The sequence below is a fragment of the Aptenodytes forsteri genome, unplaced genomic scaffold, assembly GCF_000699145.1.
Source record: "Aptenodytes forsteri isolate BGI_AS27 unplaced genomic scaffold, ASM69914v1 Scaffold349, whole genome shotgun sequence".
Classification (NCBI taxonomy): Eukaryota; Metazoa; Chordata; class Aves; order Sphenisciformes; family Spheniscidae; genus Aptenodytes; species Aptenodytes forsteri.
This window is the reverse complement of record NW_008794452.1, coordinates 4,147,715-4,160,979: the sequence shown is the minus strand read 5'-3', so window position 1 is coordinate 4,160,979 and position 13,265 is coordinate 4,147,715. Positions and strand designations below refer to the sequence as shown.

The 13,265-nt window shown below is 38.9% G+C and overlaps 1 protein-coding gene across 1 annotated transcript in view; it reads right to left on the bottom strand.

Moving 5' to 3' along the window:
• Positions 1-69: 69 nt before the first annotated feature.
• VPS26A (VPS26, retromer complex component A) overlaps positions 70-13,265 on the bottom strand; it is a 14,173-nt gene continuing 977 nt past the window's right edge. The window contains exons 2-10 of the mRNA XM_019474913.1: positions 13,180-13,250; positions 10,236-10,385; positions 8,414-8,489; positions 5,795-5,951; positions 5,141-5,305; positions 4,569-4,675; positions 3,403-3,471; positions 2,716-2,858; positions 70-1,838 (exon numbers count right to left, since the gene is read on the bottom strand). Of these exons, the coding sequence (XP_019330458.1) occupies positions 1,725-1,838; positions 2,716-2,858; positions 3,403-3,471; positions 4,569-4,675; positions 5,141-5,305; positions 5,795-5,951; positions 8,414-8,489; positions 10,236-10,385; positions 13,180-13,250 (1,052 nt within the window). The 3' untranslated portion in view covers positions 70-1,724. The remainder of the gene's footprint in view (positions 1,839-2,715; positions 2,859-3,402; positions 3,472-4,568; positions 4,676-5,140; positions 5,306-5,794; positions 5,952-8,413; positions 8,490-10,235; positions 10,386-13,179; positions 13,251-13,265) is intronic.

Sequence of the window (13,265 nt, the reverse complement as noted above, 5' to 3'; positions counted from 1 at the left end):
AGGGGAGCCTGAAGCAACACGCGCTGCGGCTGCAAAGGGCAGAGCCAATCAACAAAGACGACGCAGATGTTAATGAGAATACAGCTGTTTTAATAATTCAAATAGCAGCTCAGTATGTTTCCCGTTTATTATACATGGTTGCACAATCTGAGGCTGGTTAAATACAATCAAGTTTTCAAAATCTCTTGGAATCATTTCCAGATTACAACATGCAAGTGACCATGAAAATATTTGGCTTTTTACTTTATTCTTTAAATTTCTGAACAGGCACTTACATGAAGGAGTTAAATTTGCTCTCATTCAAAGATATCCACGTTAGAAGTATCCTAGCATAAAGTACACAGAGTCTTTGTCTGCTTTATCAAAGTGCCACAGTAATAAAACAGTTCTTACAGAAATGTAATTCGATTATTTACTTACTCATAAAGTAAGGTTACCAATGACACTTGCACCGGAGTTGAGAAGTCTTGGTTTAAAGGCCAAGTGAACTACAAGCGCAAGTAGCCTTCCACACAGCAGGCTTCATTTTATGCCCAAGCCACACGTCTGATAACAGACTACATGCTCAGTTGTGAATAGATGAAGGCTAACTCCTTTAAGCTGTTTCTTCAAACACTAAATGCATACAACATGATTAAGACAAACGATCTGCTGTGCCAGACAAGCTTCTAACAGTTTTAAGGCTTGCCTGGCTTCAAAATACCTTTCCAGAAGACCACAAAAAGCTTGTTTGCCCTCATAACAGGCCCCGATGGACTAGGAAGAGGATGTCCTTTGAGGACATTTTGCCTCTCCTGTCAGGACAGTGAGGAGACAGACTGTGAAGACAGTGGAAGCATAAAGCCAGGAGGAACCACATGGTTTCATGTATTTGCAAAATAATCAATGTTACCAGCATTTATTTCATCAATAGAGATAATTACGTTCAAATACTTTACCCACTCACCACATGAAGGTGAAATCATGACAATGCCTCTACAGTCACTAGTTACTGAGCAACAAACCCCCAAAAAGTCAGGAGTGACTCACATGAAAGGCTTAGAGAAGTATGGTAGAGAGAGAATTGAGGGAGGGAGGGCAAAGATGCTTCCTAACATTCTTTGCTACTGACAGCTTCAAAGCTTCTTGGAAACCTTCATAAGGTGTCTGAAGGCTCCGCAGTTATCATAGTCACAGTGCATAAACATGCAGTTTCAGTTAAACCCTGTCTAACATAGTAATTAGAAGTCTTAGGACAAATTCATTGTAAACCTCGATTTTTAGTGTGATTTAGTCAATTGTGTCTTACTGTAGTTTCAAAATGAAACAAATGCAAATAAGCAGCATTGGAAAGAAACATGCAATAAACAACATGAGAGAAGGGAAATGCTTTAGTCTACACTGTATAGGTGATCAGCAAAAATCAAATATACCAGCCTACCATGCATGGAAATAACTACATTTAAGCTTATGCATATCCAAGTGCATATAACATTATCAAATAAAAGTAAATGTGCAGTATGAAATAGTAGCTTAAGAAAGTTCCAGTGTTTGAGAAAGCACTTTATTTTAAATGTATATACATACTTGAATGTTTAACTGAAGAATGCTTTAGTAGTATGGTAAATGCAGCACTGCAAGATGAAGGAAGACAGTTGTAATGGGAATTTTGGCCTTCTTTTCCCACAGGCTGCTGCCATCTTTAACCTGCTGAAGCATCGCTAAGTTTTTCACCTTATAGCAGTTCACATTTCAGGTTGCTCGGCAGATGCTTGTGATTCTGGAGATTCAAATCGCTGGTGAAAGTTTGTTCGTTGTTTCCTCAGCTTCTCAGGAGCTTTTCTCCATAGAATTATTTCCTATTTGAGGAAGCAAACACTTAAACCCACCATTTACCATTAAGCCAGCAGAATCAAATATCTTAAGATCCTGATAGGCAAAGACTTTAAAAAAAAAAACACGCACCACAAAAAAAAACTCTGTATCCCCACTACTTACAGAACAGTGCAGTACATATGGAAAGTAATAGAAAGACAACACAATTAAGTTTACATATTTAGTTACTTCCTGAACATTTACCTTTATCAATCTTGAGCAGTCACCTCTTCCTTAACAATCCTACTCCCAACTTCAATAGTATTAAAGGGTTCAAGAAGTTTTTCTTCCTCCTATTCTCAAAACCCAAAGTCCATCACAGCCACTGTATGCTCCAGTTACCTTTTGTTTTCCATGTTTAATTACACTGCCTTGTCTATTCTTTAAAAGGAAGATTCTGACCTAATCCACATAGCTTCATTCCAGTGACCCTTTTCACTATCCGTTTCCTCAGCACGACCTCAACTTTTGTTACATTTTCAGTCAAATGTCTTAGCCCTTATTACAATTTTGCAATTTTGAACCTGGACTAATGCTGGGATGGGAAATCTATCTGCAGTAGTTTAAGAAAGCAAACAAATGCACCTGTAGCTCATTTTACCCACAAAGTGTTTTGTCTGGATATTCACAATGCAAGGTTGTTCTATGGCACTGAGCATCCCACCCTTGCTGAAAGAGTATCCATCATCCCCCTTGGCTCCTTTTTGCAAGCTAACATTTTCTATACAGCTTCCAATACACTCACCAGCAGAAACACTTATGCCATACCTGAAGCACAGCTGGCTTCTAATGTGCTGAACATTCAAAGCAGCACGTACAACAGCCCAGACAATTCAGCAACAAGATTCCTATAGACCGTACCTGCTGTTTGAAGTATCGTCTGTCTTCTTCATCCACAAGCACTAGATTTAAGAAGTATCTCACTGAAAATTTTTTGTTCACATCCCTCATTGTTGGAGTTGGGTCATAGCCTGCTAAGAACAGTCTTATAGGAATTGATTCACCTTAAAAAAGAAAGTTTCAATTAGTTCCTTAAAAATGGATGTCATTAATGCAGTTTCAGAAGACATGCAAAATAAAGGCAGTTTCCCAAGCACTGTCTGTGCCCCTTCCTTGGTTAAAGAAAAAAAAAAACACCAAAAAACATCACAAACATAACACTTGATTTCACACTTGCCTCTGTGCTCCATGTGGGAACACTTTCTCAGTGGAAGCATGGTAGCCAGGCAAGACAAAAGGATCAGTATCTTGAACTCTCTAGAGCTGGTCTACACCGCAGAGTCAGGTTTGAACCGAAATGATAAAGGGATCAGTCATAGAATTTCCAATGGTAAATAAGGGTAAGAATTACTAGGATCCCCAGTGAAATGCCCTAAGTCAATAAAAGTGTCTGCTTTGAATAGGAAAATCCACTATAATTTCAGCAACCTAAGGAGAAGTGTGGTTTCTCCAAGAAAAATTTATACAAGTCATCTCTTCTCCTCCAGATTTTTTTTAAATAGTTTTAACTCAAAATGCTTACCCTTTAAAACAAACACAGTTATTTACCTTTAACTGGCGCACCATCCATTATTTCATACTTTGCAATGGTTTCAGTCTCTGTTGTGGTACTGGGTCCTGATGAAACAAGTTTTCACTGTGAGAACACACGCTTCAGTTTTAAACATTTACAAAGCTTTATCACAGCAATTTCTACTCTGCAGCATTTAAATTACACAACACTGCATATTTTGCCTTTGTCTTGCATATAAGTTACACAGAGCTAAAGCAAGCAAAACCCTCTCCCAGGCAGAGCATCTATTTCTTACTTTCTCCTCCCCATGCTGACGCAGAAGTGGCAGTAGCCAGTGCTTCAAAGGAGCCCTGGGTATGCAGGCTTTAAATAAGGAACAAGCATGCAGGGTAGGACTTGTGAAACAGTTCTGTTTGGTGGGCAGTGCTAGCAACTGGTACTGCTAGGCCATGATCAGACTAGAAACCTGAAGGGTTATCACCCAGCACAAGAGCCATCTTTCTCCAGAGCCTAGGATGAAGAAACAGGAGTACCTGATTTAGCCTCAAAAAGCCAACAATAAAGTAAAGCTTTCCACCATTCCTCTATTGCTATGGAGGCTTTCTCATTCTCCACACAAGCAGCTCACTAGAGCCCCAGCCACTGGGGAATGAAGTCATGAGACACAGCCTCTTTCTGCCTTCCTAGTTCCAGGGCGTACAAGCCTGATCTGCAATAATCAAGCTGTTTCTGCTTCAAAGCCTCTTGATATTTCCATCATAGCAGTGTTAGGCAGACTGAAAATGACACATTTCTAAAACATGAGAGATTCATGCTAATCTTTACCAAGCCCACTTTACCAACTAATCTCTGCAGAGGCAAGGGGGTCTTCAGAATGCATTTTACACCTTCTCCTGTTCATTGTCTATCAAGGCTGATTAAGCTGCTGCATATTTACGCCCAAGTTCCATTTACAATGGTTCACGTTTGTGAAGCTAGCCCAACAGTCACAATCCCAGAACAACACTACAGACTGACAATGTTGACTACTAAGTATGACTACCAAAGCACAAAATGTAAATGCTAGTCAAACACCAGTGAGAAAAAAGCACATGGAGCATCGGTTTAGCCAAAGCTGCAACTATTGACTTCACTCTCCAGGTTTGTATAAGGCTTAACTGGCATACAAGTTGCCATTTCTTTTGAACTTTGTTTCTCTTACCAATTCCGGTAATCTCCTTTTTGATCAGCTGCAACTCCATGTGCTGAATTTTTATTCTCACTAAGAGGAAATAAATCTTTCCAACAATCACATCCTTTAAGTGATACCTTTAAAAGAACAGAATGGGGGTTTTCATTAAAGAATAAAAACACAACTTTTACACCTTCTTGAATACAAGTTATGCAGGTAGTTACCTTATCTGCCTGTTAATTACTTAGAGCTTGCTTCCCCACTGAGCTAAGCATCTCAGCCAGACCAGTGCAATTAGCACCTTTTCATTATTGCAGTATTAGTAAAGGAAGTACTATAGTTATACTGAAAAAGTATAAATGCAGAAATCGAGTCTTAAATATTTGCTAGTGACCTTCCTATTAGTACCGAAGGCAGACCAGACAAGTATGCCTCAAAAAAGGCCACTGTGTAATTAGTAACCAAACGGCTCAACACAACAATCATTGAAAAATGTTGCTTTACCTTTTAAGTCTCCAGATGATATTTATCAAATATTACATACTCTACCTTTTTATCCCATGATACTTACTTGAATGTGTTTTGTTCTAAGCGACACTTACTTTGACTTATTGTATTCAAACTCTATATGAAGACAGTCTTCAATGCCTACTTCCATTTTAATAGAGTTGTTTACATCTGGGTATGTAGCAAGCTGGTGAACAATCAGATCATATTCTTTCACCAAGTCTGACAGCCGTCTCACTATTGTCACTTTTAGAAAATACCTAGGAAGAAAGCCATCAAGTTAGCCATAATTATTCAGAATTGCATAAGTAAAACCCTTATGTTCTGAAGTACAGGTACTCTTTGAAAGACAAGAGTACATTCTCTTAAGACTAAGCAGAAAAGAATAAGACACCAAAATACAAGACAAAACACTTATAGGTAGAAATGGGGGGGGGGGGTTGACTGGTCATGGGGTTTGGTTTTGGGGTTTTTTTGTTTGTTTTAAAAAGGAGAGACATGGACTGTCTTCTCTTGATTGAACTGGAAGAATTTCATTTGTACAAACAACACTGAGCAATTCCAATTAAAGTAGAAAAGGCTACATTATAACACGATCTCAACAACTCCAATCAAGGCACACTAGCTACTGGCTGTTACATGTCTGATTTGAAATCCAAAAGGAGGAAGCGGGGGGAGGGGGCCAGAGATTGCTAAATTATTAATTTGCTGCAGGGGAGGAGGGGAGAGAAGGCTTAACAGTTACAAACCTCAGTCTGACATTGGCGCCAATGTAGGCTTCGTACGGCTTCTCAACCTGCATGAATTCAAAGTCATAGCTTCTGCTTTGGGTCAGTTCTCCAGGTAAGGCCAGTTCTTTCACTAAGTTTACAAATTCATGGGTATTGCTTTTGTCATTGAAGAGTTCTAAAGTTGAGGAAGTTAAAGGAAAACATGTTTCGGTGTTTATTTTTAGCAAACAAAACTGTCTCTAATTTGGCAGGAGCAGGTGGGAGACGAAAACAGAAGCAATTAATTTGATTTACATTACACATACTTGACCAAATGTTTTATCCAGTTTTTCAAAGTTATCTTCAGTTTCAGCAACCTGCAGTAAGCATTCCTAAAGAGCTAACTGCAATGAACACAACACATACTTGAAGCTTCACTAGCATGGCATCTTTTTTTAACCACAGTTTAGCTAGCTTTAATAAGTACTTTTTGCCTTGCATTCTCTGTAATTAGCATTGCCTGATTTTGGCTTCCAGCATTTATTGCTGGAGGGACAAAATCTAAGCAACATCAAGACTGGCTCATTTAGGACAGGCCAGTGATCCCAACTGGTCTCCTGCAGTTTAATAACACATATCAAATGGTTTATTATTACTATTAGTCTACAATCAAATGGCTTATTATGACCACTGGTCTAAGCCAGTCATTTAGAAACAAGTTCTTAATACATATGCATAGACACACCAGTTTCACAGCAACGGCACCTCCTATCCCCAGACCAGTGTCATCATTATTCATCCCTAGATCTATGTCATGCAATTCTCACCAAGATAAACACTTAGAAAGTTAGAAAAAACTAACATTACCATAAAAAAATCCAAACACTTTAGTGTATGAAAACAAGCTTCTCTACAATTCACAACTGAAAATATCAGCTAAGAACATCAGTGGTAGTTGGTTTTACACAGCCAAAACTTTTCAGAAGAGAAAAAAATGAACTAAACACACCAACTCCACAGTTTATCATTGCCAATTTGGTAGGAACTGACACGAACTAGTAACTGCTTATTCTCTAATATGACTAAAAACTATCTAAGGTGTACTTTGTTTGCTATGACAAGCATTTATATAATACAAAGTTTATTTACTGTTGCATATCCAATACTTTTTGTGCCAGTCAGAAAAGTTGTACTCTGAGGAGCTAGTTTAAAAATGTGTCTTTGACATGCAGCTGGAGCTAGTCTCCAAGTAGCGCAGAGACAGATCACACTACTAGGATGCTTTTTGTATTACTATATTAAAACTTGAAAGGATGCAAGAAAACATGGACAAGTACAAAAAGCAGTAGCTTAAAGCACTTCTGCATGACTCCAAGGATCTGAACAGTAGCACAACGGAAAGTCCCAGAAACACACAAAATTCAAGAAACACTACATCAAGTTAAAGTAATTCAGAGAATAAAATTTATGCAGAGTAGATGAAGAACAGCCTGTACAGCTATTAGAGGACAACAGACTAAATGAAGCTGACATATGTGAGCTCTATTTTTTCCCTACCTCTAAATGCCTCATTCACATCACACTGCTGCTTTATTCTGAAAGTTTGCTTTTACAGCCCCACTGATCAAAACCTCAAAGCATAAAGCAGCAGGTGTCAGAATGCAGTCATACCTGCTACATAACAGTTCAGACATAGGGTACTGGAGCCTACTGACTGATCAGAAATAGAGAATTTGTGAAATTCCAATCAAGTCAATTGTATGAGGTTGAAACTTGAAGATTTACTTCCAAGGGGGACAATAATGCAAACAGCCCTCTACCAGAAGGAAGGAATTTTAACATCACCCTAAGGGTGCAGAAGTTACCTTGAGTTGTAAGAAGTTAGACATGATCAAGATTCTTTATAGTTCAAATCTAACCAGACTTACAGTTATAAGAAAATTACATTTTTAACATCAATACCTCATTATCTTGCTAAAAAGCACAGAGATCCTCTGAAGCTTCAATACTACTTTAACAGTGTAAAATGATGTTTTAGAAAACCAACCACCAAGGAATTATTTTAGAAGTGTTTTCCTATAGGCTGCCCCATCATTTCTTTTCTATGCTGCTTCTCTTTCAGAGTCAGAATTAAAGACAAGAATTAAGAAGTCTGACACAGTAGGTACACCTGATATTTTGGCTTGGAACCTTAAACACAGGCAAAACAAGGCACAAGCAGAAAAAATAATCAAGTGCTTTGATTTTGCTTTTTACATCAGGGTCATTCATCATTTTTAGTCAGAGGGAAGACTGTTTAAGTTAAAAATGAATAGTCTGAAACATATGAAGTAGAAAACGTGTACCATGGTCACAAGTTTAGTTTTTAGAAATCTCTAGTGGTTCTTAATCAAACTCTTAACCGGTCTGAAACAGACTGAATACTCACCATCCCAGTTCTCCCTCACATATACATATCTTCCCTCCCAGTGATTTTCTGACTAGCACAAATTAGTACATCACTTGTGTTAAAATGAGTAGGATATGATCTTCCTTTGACACTTGTCATCCACTAACCCGATCAGGTTGCAATGTTTGAGCCAAACTGCTGACAGTCACAAGTGCAAAGTTCCATAAACCACACGCACCTAACATCTCTTTTACAGCTTCAAAACTCACCAATTTGTCCTACAAATTCAATTCTAATTCCTTGGTGCTCTAGCCTCTTCCCACGCTGCTTAAAGGAGACGGTCACCTACCAAGGCAAAAAAACCACCAGTTAAAACTTGTCAACACTTTCACTCTAATACATGGTCTTAGTAAAAAGGAAAGTACATTACTACATGCCTATGAAAACTGAGACCTCTTCTCAACAGCGCTATCTGAGCTTGAAGACAACCAAATCAAACAGCTGATGATGAAATTAAGCATTACCCAGGTGCCACTAGAGCATTTAAGAAAAATCTAATCAATCACCCATGAGACTGAATTTAATAAGTAAGCTTGAAACTTTCGAGTCCCAAAATTAAGAATCTAAGCCAAAGCTTCAGTAGAGTTCACATAAGCCAGTCGCAACCCCCTTGCCATCTTTGAAGGCAGAGAGCTTCAAAACACGTTCTGACAGTCACATCTGGAAGTCCACAAGAGATCTGCAATGAGATGCATTCCTTTCAAGTCAAGTGAACTTAAGTCCCTTCCTCAGCAGATAGCTAAATGTTGGTGTTAGAGAAGTCAATGAAAAATAACAGATAATGAAACCTACTATCAAGATCTGCATTTTCTGAATTTGATTCTCACTATCACACCTTGCCTCACAAGAAAAGATTCCATAAGGTTACTTTCTATGGAAACATGTAAATATTAAGTATATCTAATGTTTCCTTATGAGGTAGCGATGACCAGAGAAATTCCTGTACCTTGAAATCCAGTACATTGTTGATATCTAAATAGGAAGTAAACCACTTGAATAACCTACCTTTGTGGTGAAAAGAAGGAGGAGAGAGGTAGGGGGAAGTTGTCCAATAAATTACTGGACTTCCAAACCTCCCCATCCCACTGTGTTTGTGTTAGCCAAAACTCATCAGGCACCTCTCAGGCGTTGCTGATACAAGCAAGAAGTGCTCAGGCCAGTGAACATACGAATGCTAGTTCCCTCAGTTTCCCGAGTTTAAGGCCCATCTTGTCAGAGTTTCACATCCATAGAAGGATCTTTCTAGAGAACCAAGATCTTAGCATGGAAAGATATCTTAAGAGCAGGAAGATACCCAGTGACAATAGGTCAGTCAAGATCGAAGTAGGTATTTAAAAGTCAATCTCAGAACCCAATACCTGGCCCATGCTTCTTGGAGGGAAAGCAAATCATAACAGAAATATTCAGAGAATGAGAATGGCTCCAGTAAAACCAGAGTGATGGCAAGGAGTTCCTAGGTGCAATACTAAAAGCAGAGGAATCCCTCTGGCAATCTCAACTTCACTTTTTTTTTCCAACAAGAAAAACTCTTGCTGACTCAGCAGCCAGATGAACTTAGTATGTTGCTCCTCTGATGCAATTCCAGAAACCACTTCAGGGCATGAAACGTAAGGCTAGGCTTCAGGGTATGCAAAGCAAGTTGGCTGCACCAGCCAAAAGTTACTGTTACACGTGTCAGGTTGTGGATTTTGGAGTTCAAGGGGAAGGGGAAACAGGGGGATCCAGTTTGGAATAGTTTTCTTGTCAGAAGCAACAACAGGATTGTACATGGTTGCACAAAAAGCTTATTCGTAAATACAAGATGACAAAACAAATAAACAGCCACTGTTCAAAACATTCAGTTTTATCAGTTGCCTGAATGACTGTGGTTAAAAAGAACATATATAGGAAAACACTGTTTCCTCTTTGAATAACAACATAAGCTGAAATCGCAGCTCTTGCTTATATCAGTTTTTCATTTAACTTCCTATATGCATCTGCATGCCATAATCAGTACAGTAATTAATAGTCACTTTGAAAAAAAAAATTTACCTTTCCTGAAACAGATTCTCCATCATAGAAGAGAAAATGCTTTTCTACTTTACCATCTTCTGTTTTGATTTCTGCTGTTTTTCGTGTTTCAGCATCATTAAGAATAACATCAATCTCGCAAGCAGGAATGAAAAGGCCTCCAAGAAAACTCTGGAATAACAAGAATTAGATAAGTTACTGCACAGCAGACACTCCATTTTACATGTGGTATTTACTTGCAGCTGTACACTATACATTGGGGAAAAACATTTGCGCTCCCATGAAGTTACAAAGCCATTATGTATTAGAGACCCAAAAAATAGCGATGACAAAAGACAGTTGTTCATCTAGCAAATAATTGAAATCAGGTCAGTAACAAGCAGCGACAGCTCTTACAAAATATAATGTTTATAAAAAAAGTACGCAGCATAATTACCATTATTACTACTACATTAAAATACTAACAAATATTTAAAACATTACCATTGCAAACACACCTCTGGTTTCTGCCACTGCAAAGCTTCTAATCACTGATTTTACTTTAAAAAAATGAATCATTTTTAAACCACACTTCAAAAAAAATCTTTAACGAATTTATTCCATCTGGTTTAGGATTTCAGATATTATGCCAAAAACTACATATTGCTTTATACTCGCTATAACTTACTGCATAAACAGCAGTAACAAGGATGATCAGAAGTAGGAGGAATAACAGAGCAAAGTAGGGTGAAAAGAAACAACAACAGGGGATATAATACAAGGCCTAAAGCATCCCCCAGGTTGGCGAAGGGGAATAGGGACTTCTATTTGCTGCCTCTTCCTACGCCCACAGTTCTCTTAGCAAACGAAGAGAGCACTAGTAGGTTCAAGAGGCAGTGGTTCTTCATACAATCTATGTTAGCTACGCAACTCCGCCCTCAGATGGAGTGGATGTTACAAGTTTACCCATAATACTGCTCCAGGCACCAATCCATTATGAGCATGAAATGTTTGTCCTCACCTTACAGCAGCATTCCCAAGGCACGAACTTTTGACCAGCACCAAACCCAAGAAACTAGGAGAGACCATCCTTTGACCTTGCACAAACATTTCTTACAAGGAGCTGCAAAACACATTAGCGGCTCTATGGGAAACTCAACCAGATTAGTACAAAAGCCCACATTTTCTCTTAAGAATTAGGCACTAATCTGCTTTGATGTACTAAAGCAGACTACACTTCACTAATTCAGTGTGATTTTGGGGTTTTTTGGAGAAATTACACTATGTTCTCAAACGAGAGCATCCACTTCAACTAGATGAATTTGGTATACATGAAACAGTCATTCTCGCTTCACCAGTCTAATCTCAAAAATTGAGTAAGAACACATTTCAAGACATTATGGGGACCTGAAGTTTGAAATGTAGCATTAATAACAAAAAGCCTAGAGGAAAGTTTGATCTGAATGCTGCTGCCTAGCAGTAGGAACATTGAGTGACTTTTTGCTTACCCCTACAAGTCAAGCAAAGACACGGTGCAATTTTGAGCTATAAAACAGCGATTCACACAGGACTAAACTGACTTTATTTGTTCAGATAGCAAGAAGCCCTAATTCAATCCACAAAGATGTGTGTAACTAACTGAAACCTAGTTGTACCTACTTCACATTCTCACACGAAAGCAGAGGCAGATGACCAACAAGGTGGTCAAACTAAGACCAAATGGTCCTCCAAGTCTCTGCCAGGCACATATTCACATTAATTGCTGAAACAAGAAAAAACTTTTTTTTTTTAAATGACTGCACACTAGAACCATTCCCGATTTTTGGCTTCTGGGGAAGAGGGAGAGAGAAAGAAGAAAGTTTCAACAAGAATTCCAAATCTTTAGACTATTTTAAACTGTTACACAGATTACTTTTGGGCATGCCCATATTTTTTTCCTAAGAAATTCTGCATTCGTTCTCCAGATTAGCCTTATACTTTTCTTCCCCCCAAGCAAACAAGGAAGCACATTACCTTTAAGTAAACATTATACAAGATGGTCTCACAGTACCTTCCAAATTATGAAGCTGTACCATCATTTAAAGCAGTCAGCCAGAACTAACATTGGTAACACATCACTTCTCAAGACACTGCATATGAATATTTCAACTGTACCCCCAAGAGATTAGCCAAGATCTCATCCAGAGAGGACAAGAACATATGGAATAAAGAAATCAACAGCTGGTATCTCCTCCAGTTGCTATCGACGATACCGCTGCGGGGAAACTATGCAAAACAAGAAGTATTTTAAGAAGCCATCATATGGCTTATTATGTTACAGCTTAAGAAAATGAAGACAGAGAACTAAGGTTTTCAGAAGCTGGCCAAACGCTAAGCTACATTCTTGATTTCATGCAAAAAGACAGACGCTGAAGATTTTGCTACATCAAGACAGAAATCAATCTGCATTCAGTCCTTATGTGTTATAGCTGTACTAAAGGACTTGTAGGATTCCCAGCAGCATATAAATGGTGCAGAAATCCCAGCCTCAGCTTCACATGGAGCCCAAAAAAGCTTTTGCATGTCCACAGAGATAGACACACACGTTAAGGAATCCACACGCTTCAGAAACCCAAAGTGCATTGACCTAGCTGATTCTTTTAAGATATGTATTTTTTTAAATCTATACATCACAGCACACCAAGCACTTTGCCTAGGCCAAACCTGCTAAGCACTAAGCGGCTGCTATTTCACCAGCCCTGAAGGATTACTACCAACTGCTGTCATTTTAAGCGCTACCTTACGGGACTGCTGAAAGATTTACTGATGCTTCCAGGACTATCACATGCACTTTCCCCAAAGCCCCCCCCGACAGCAGCTGTGTAGGAAAAATGGAAGCCGAGTTTCATGACTAAAGCCTGTATTGGCGAGGCCATGTGCGCATGGAGGAGAAGCAGGGGAACATCCCAAGCCTTAATCCATAAGTTATATTAAAAACACCCCAAACCTTTGGTTTTCGCCATCTCGGCCCCTGCTGTTTTGCCAGCTCTTCCCCGAGCCCGCTCCGCACAGCAGCGGCTCCCGCGAGGAGGC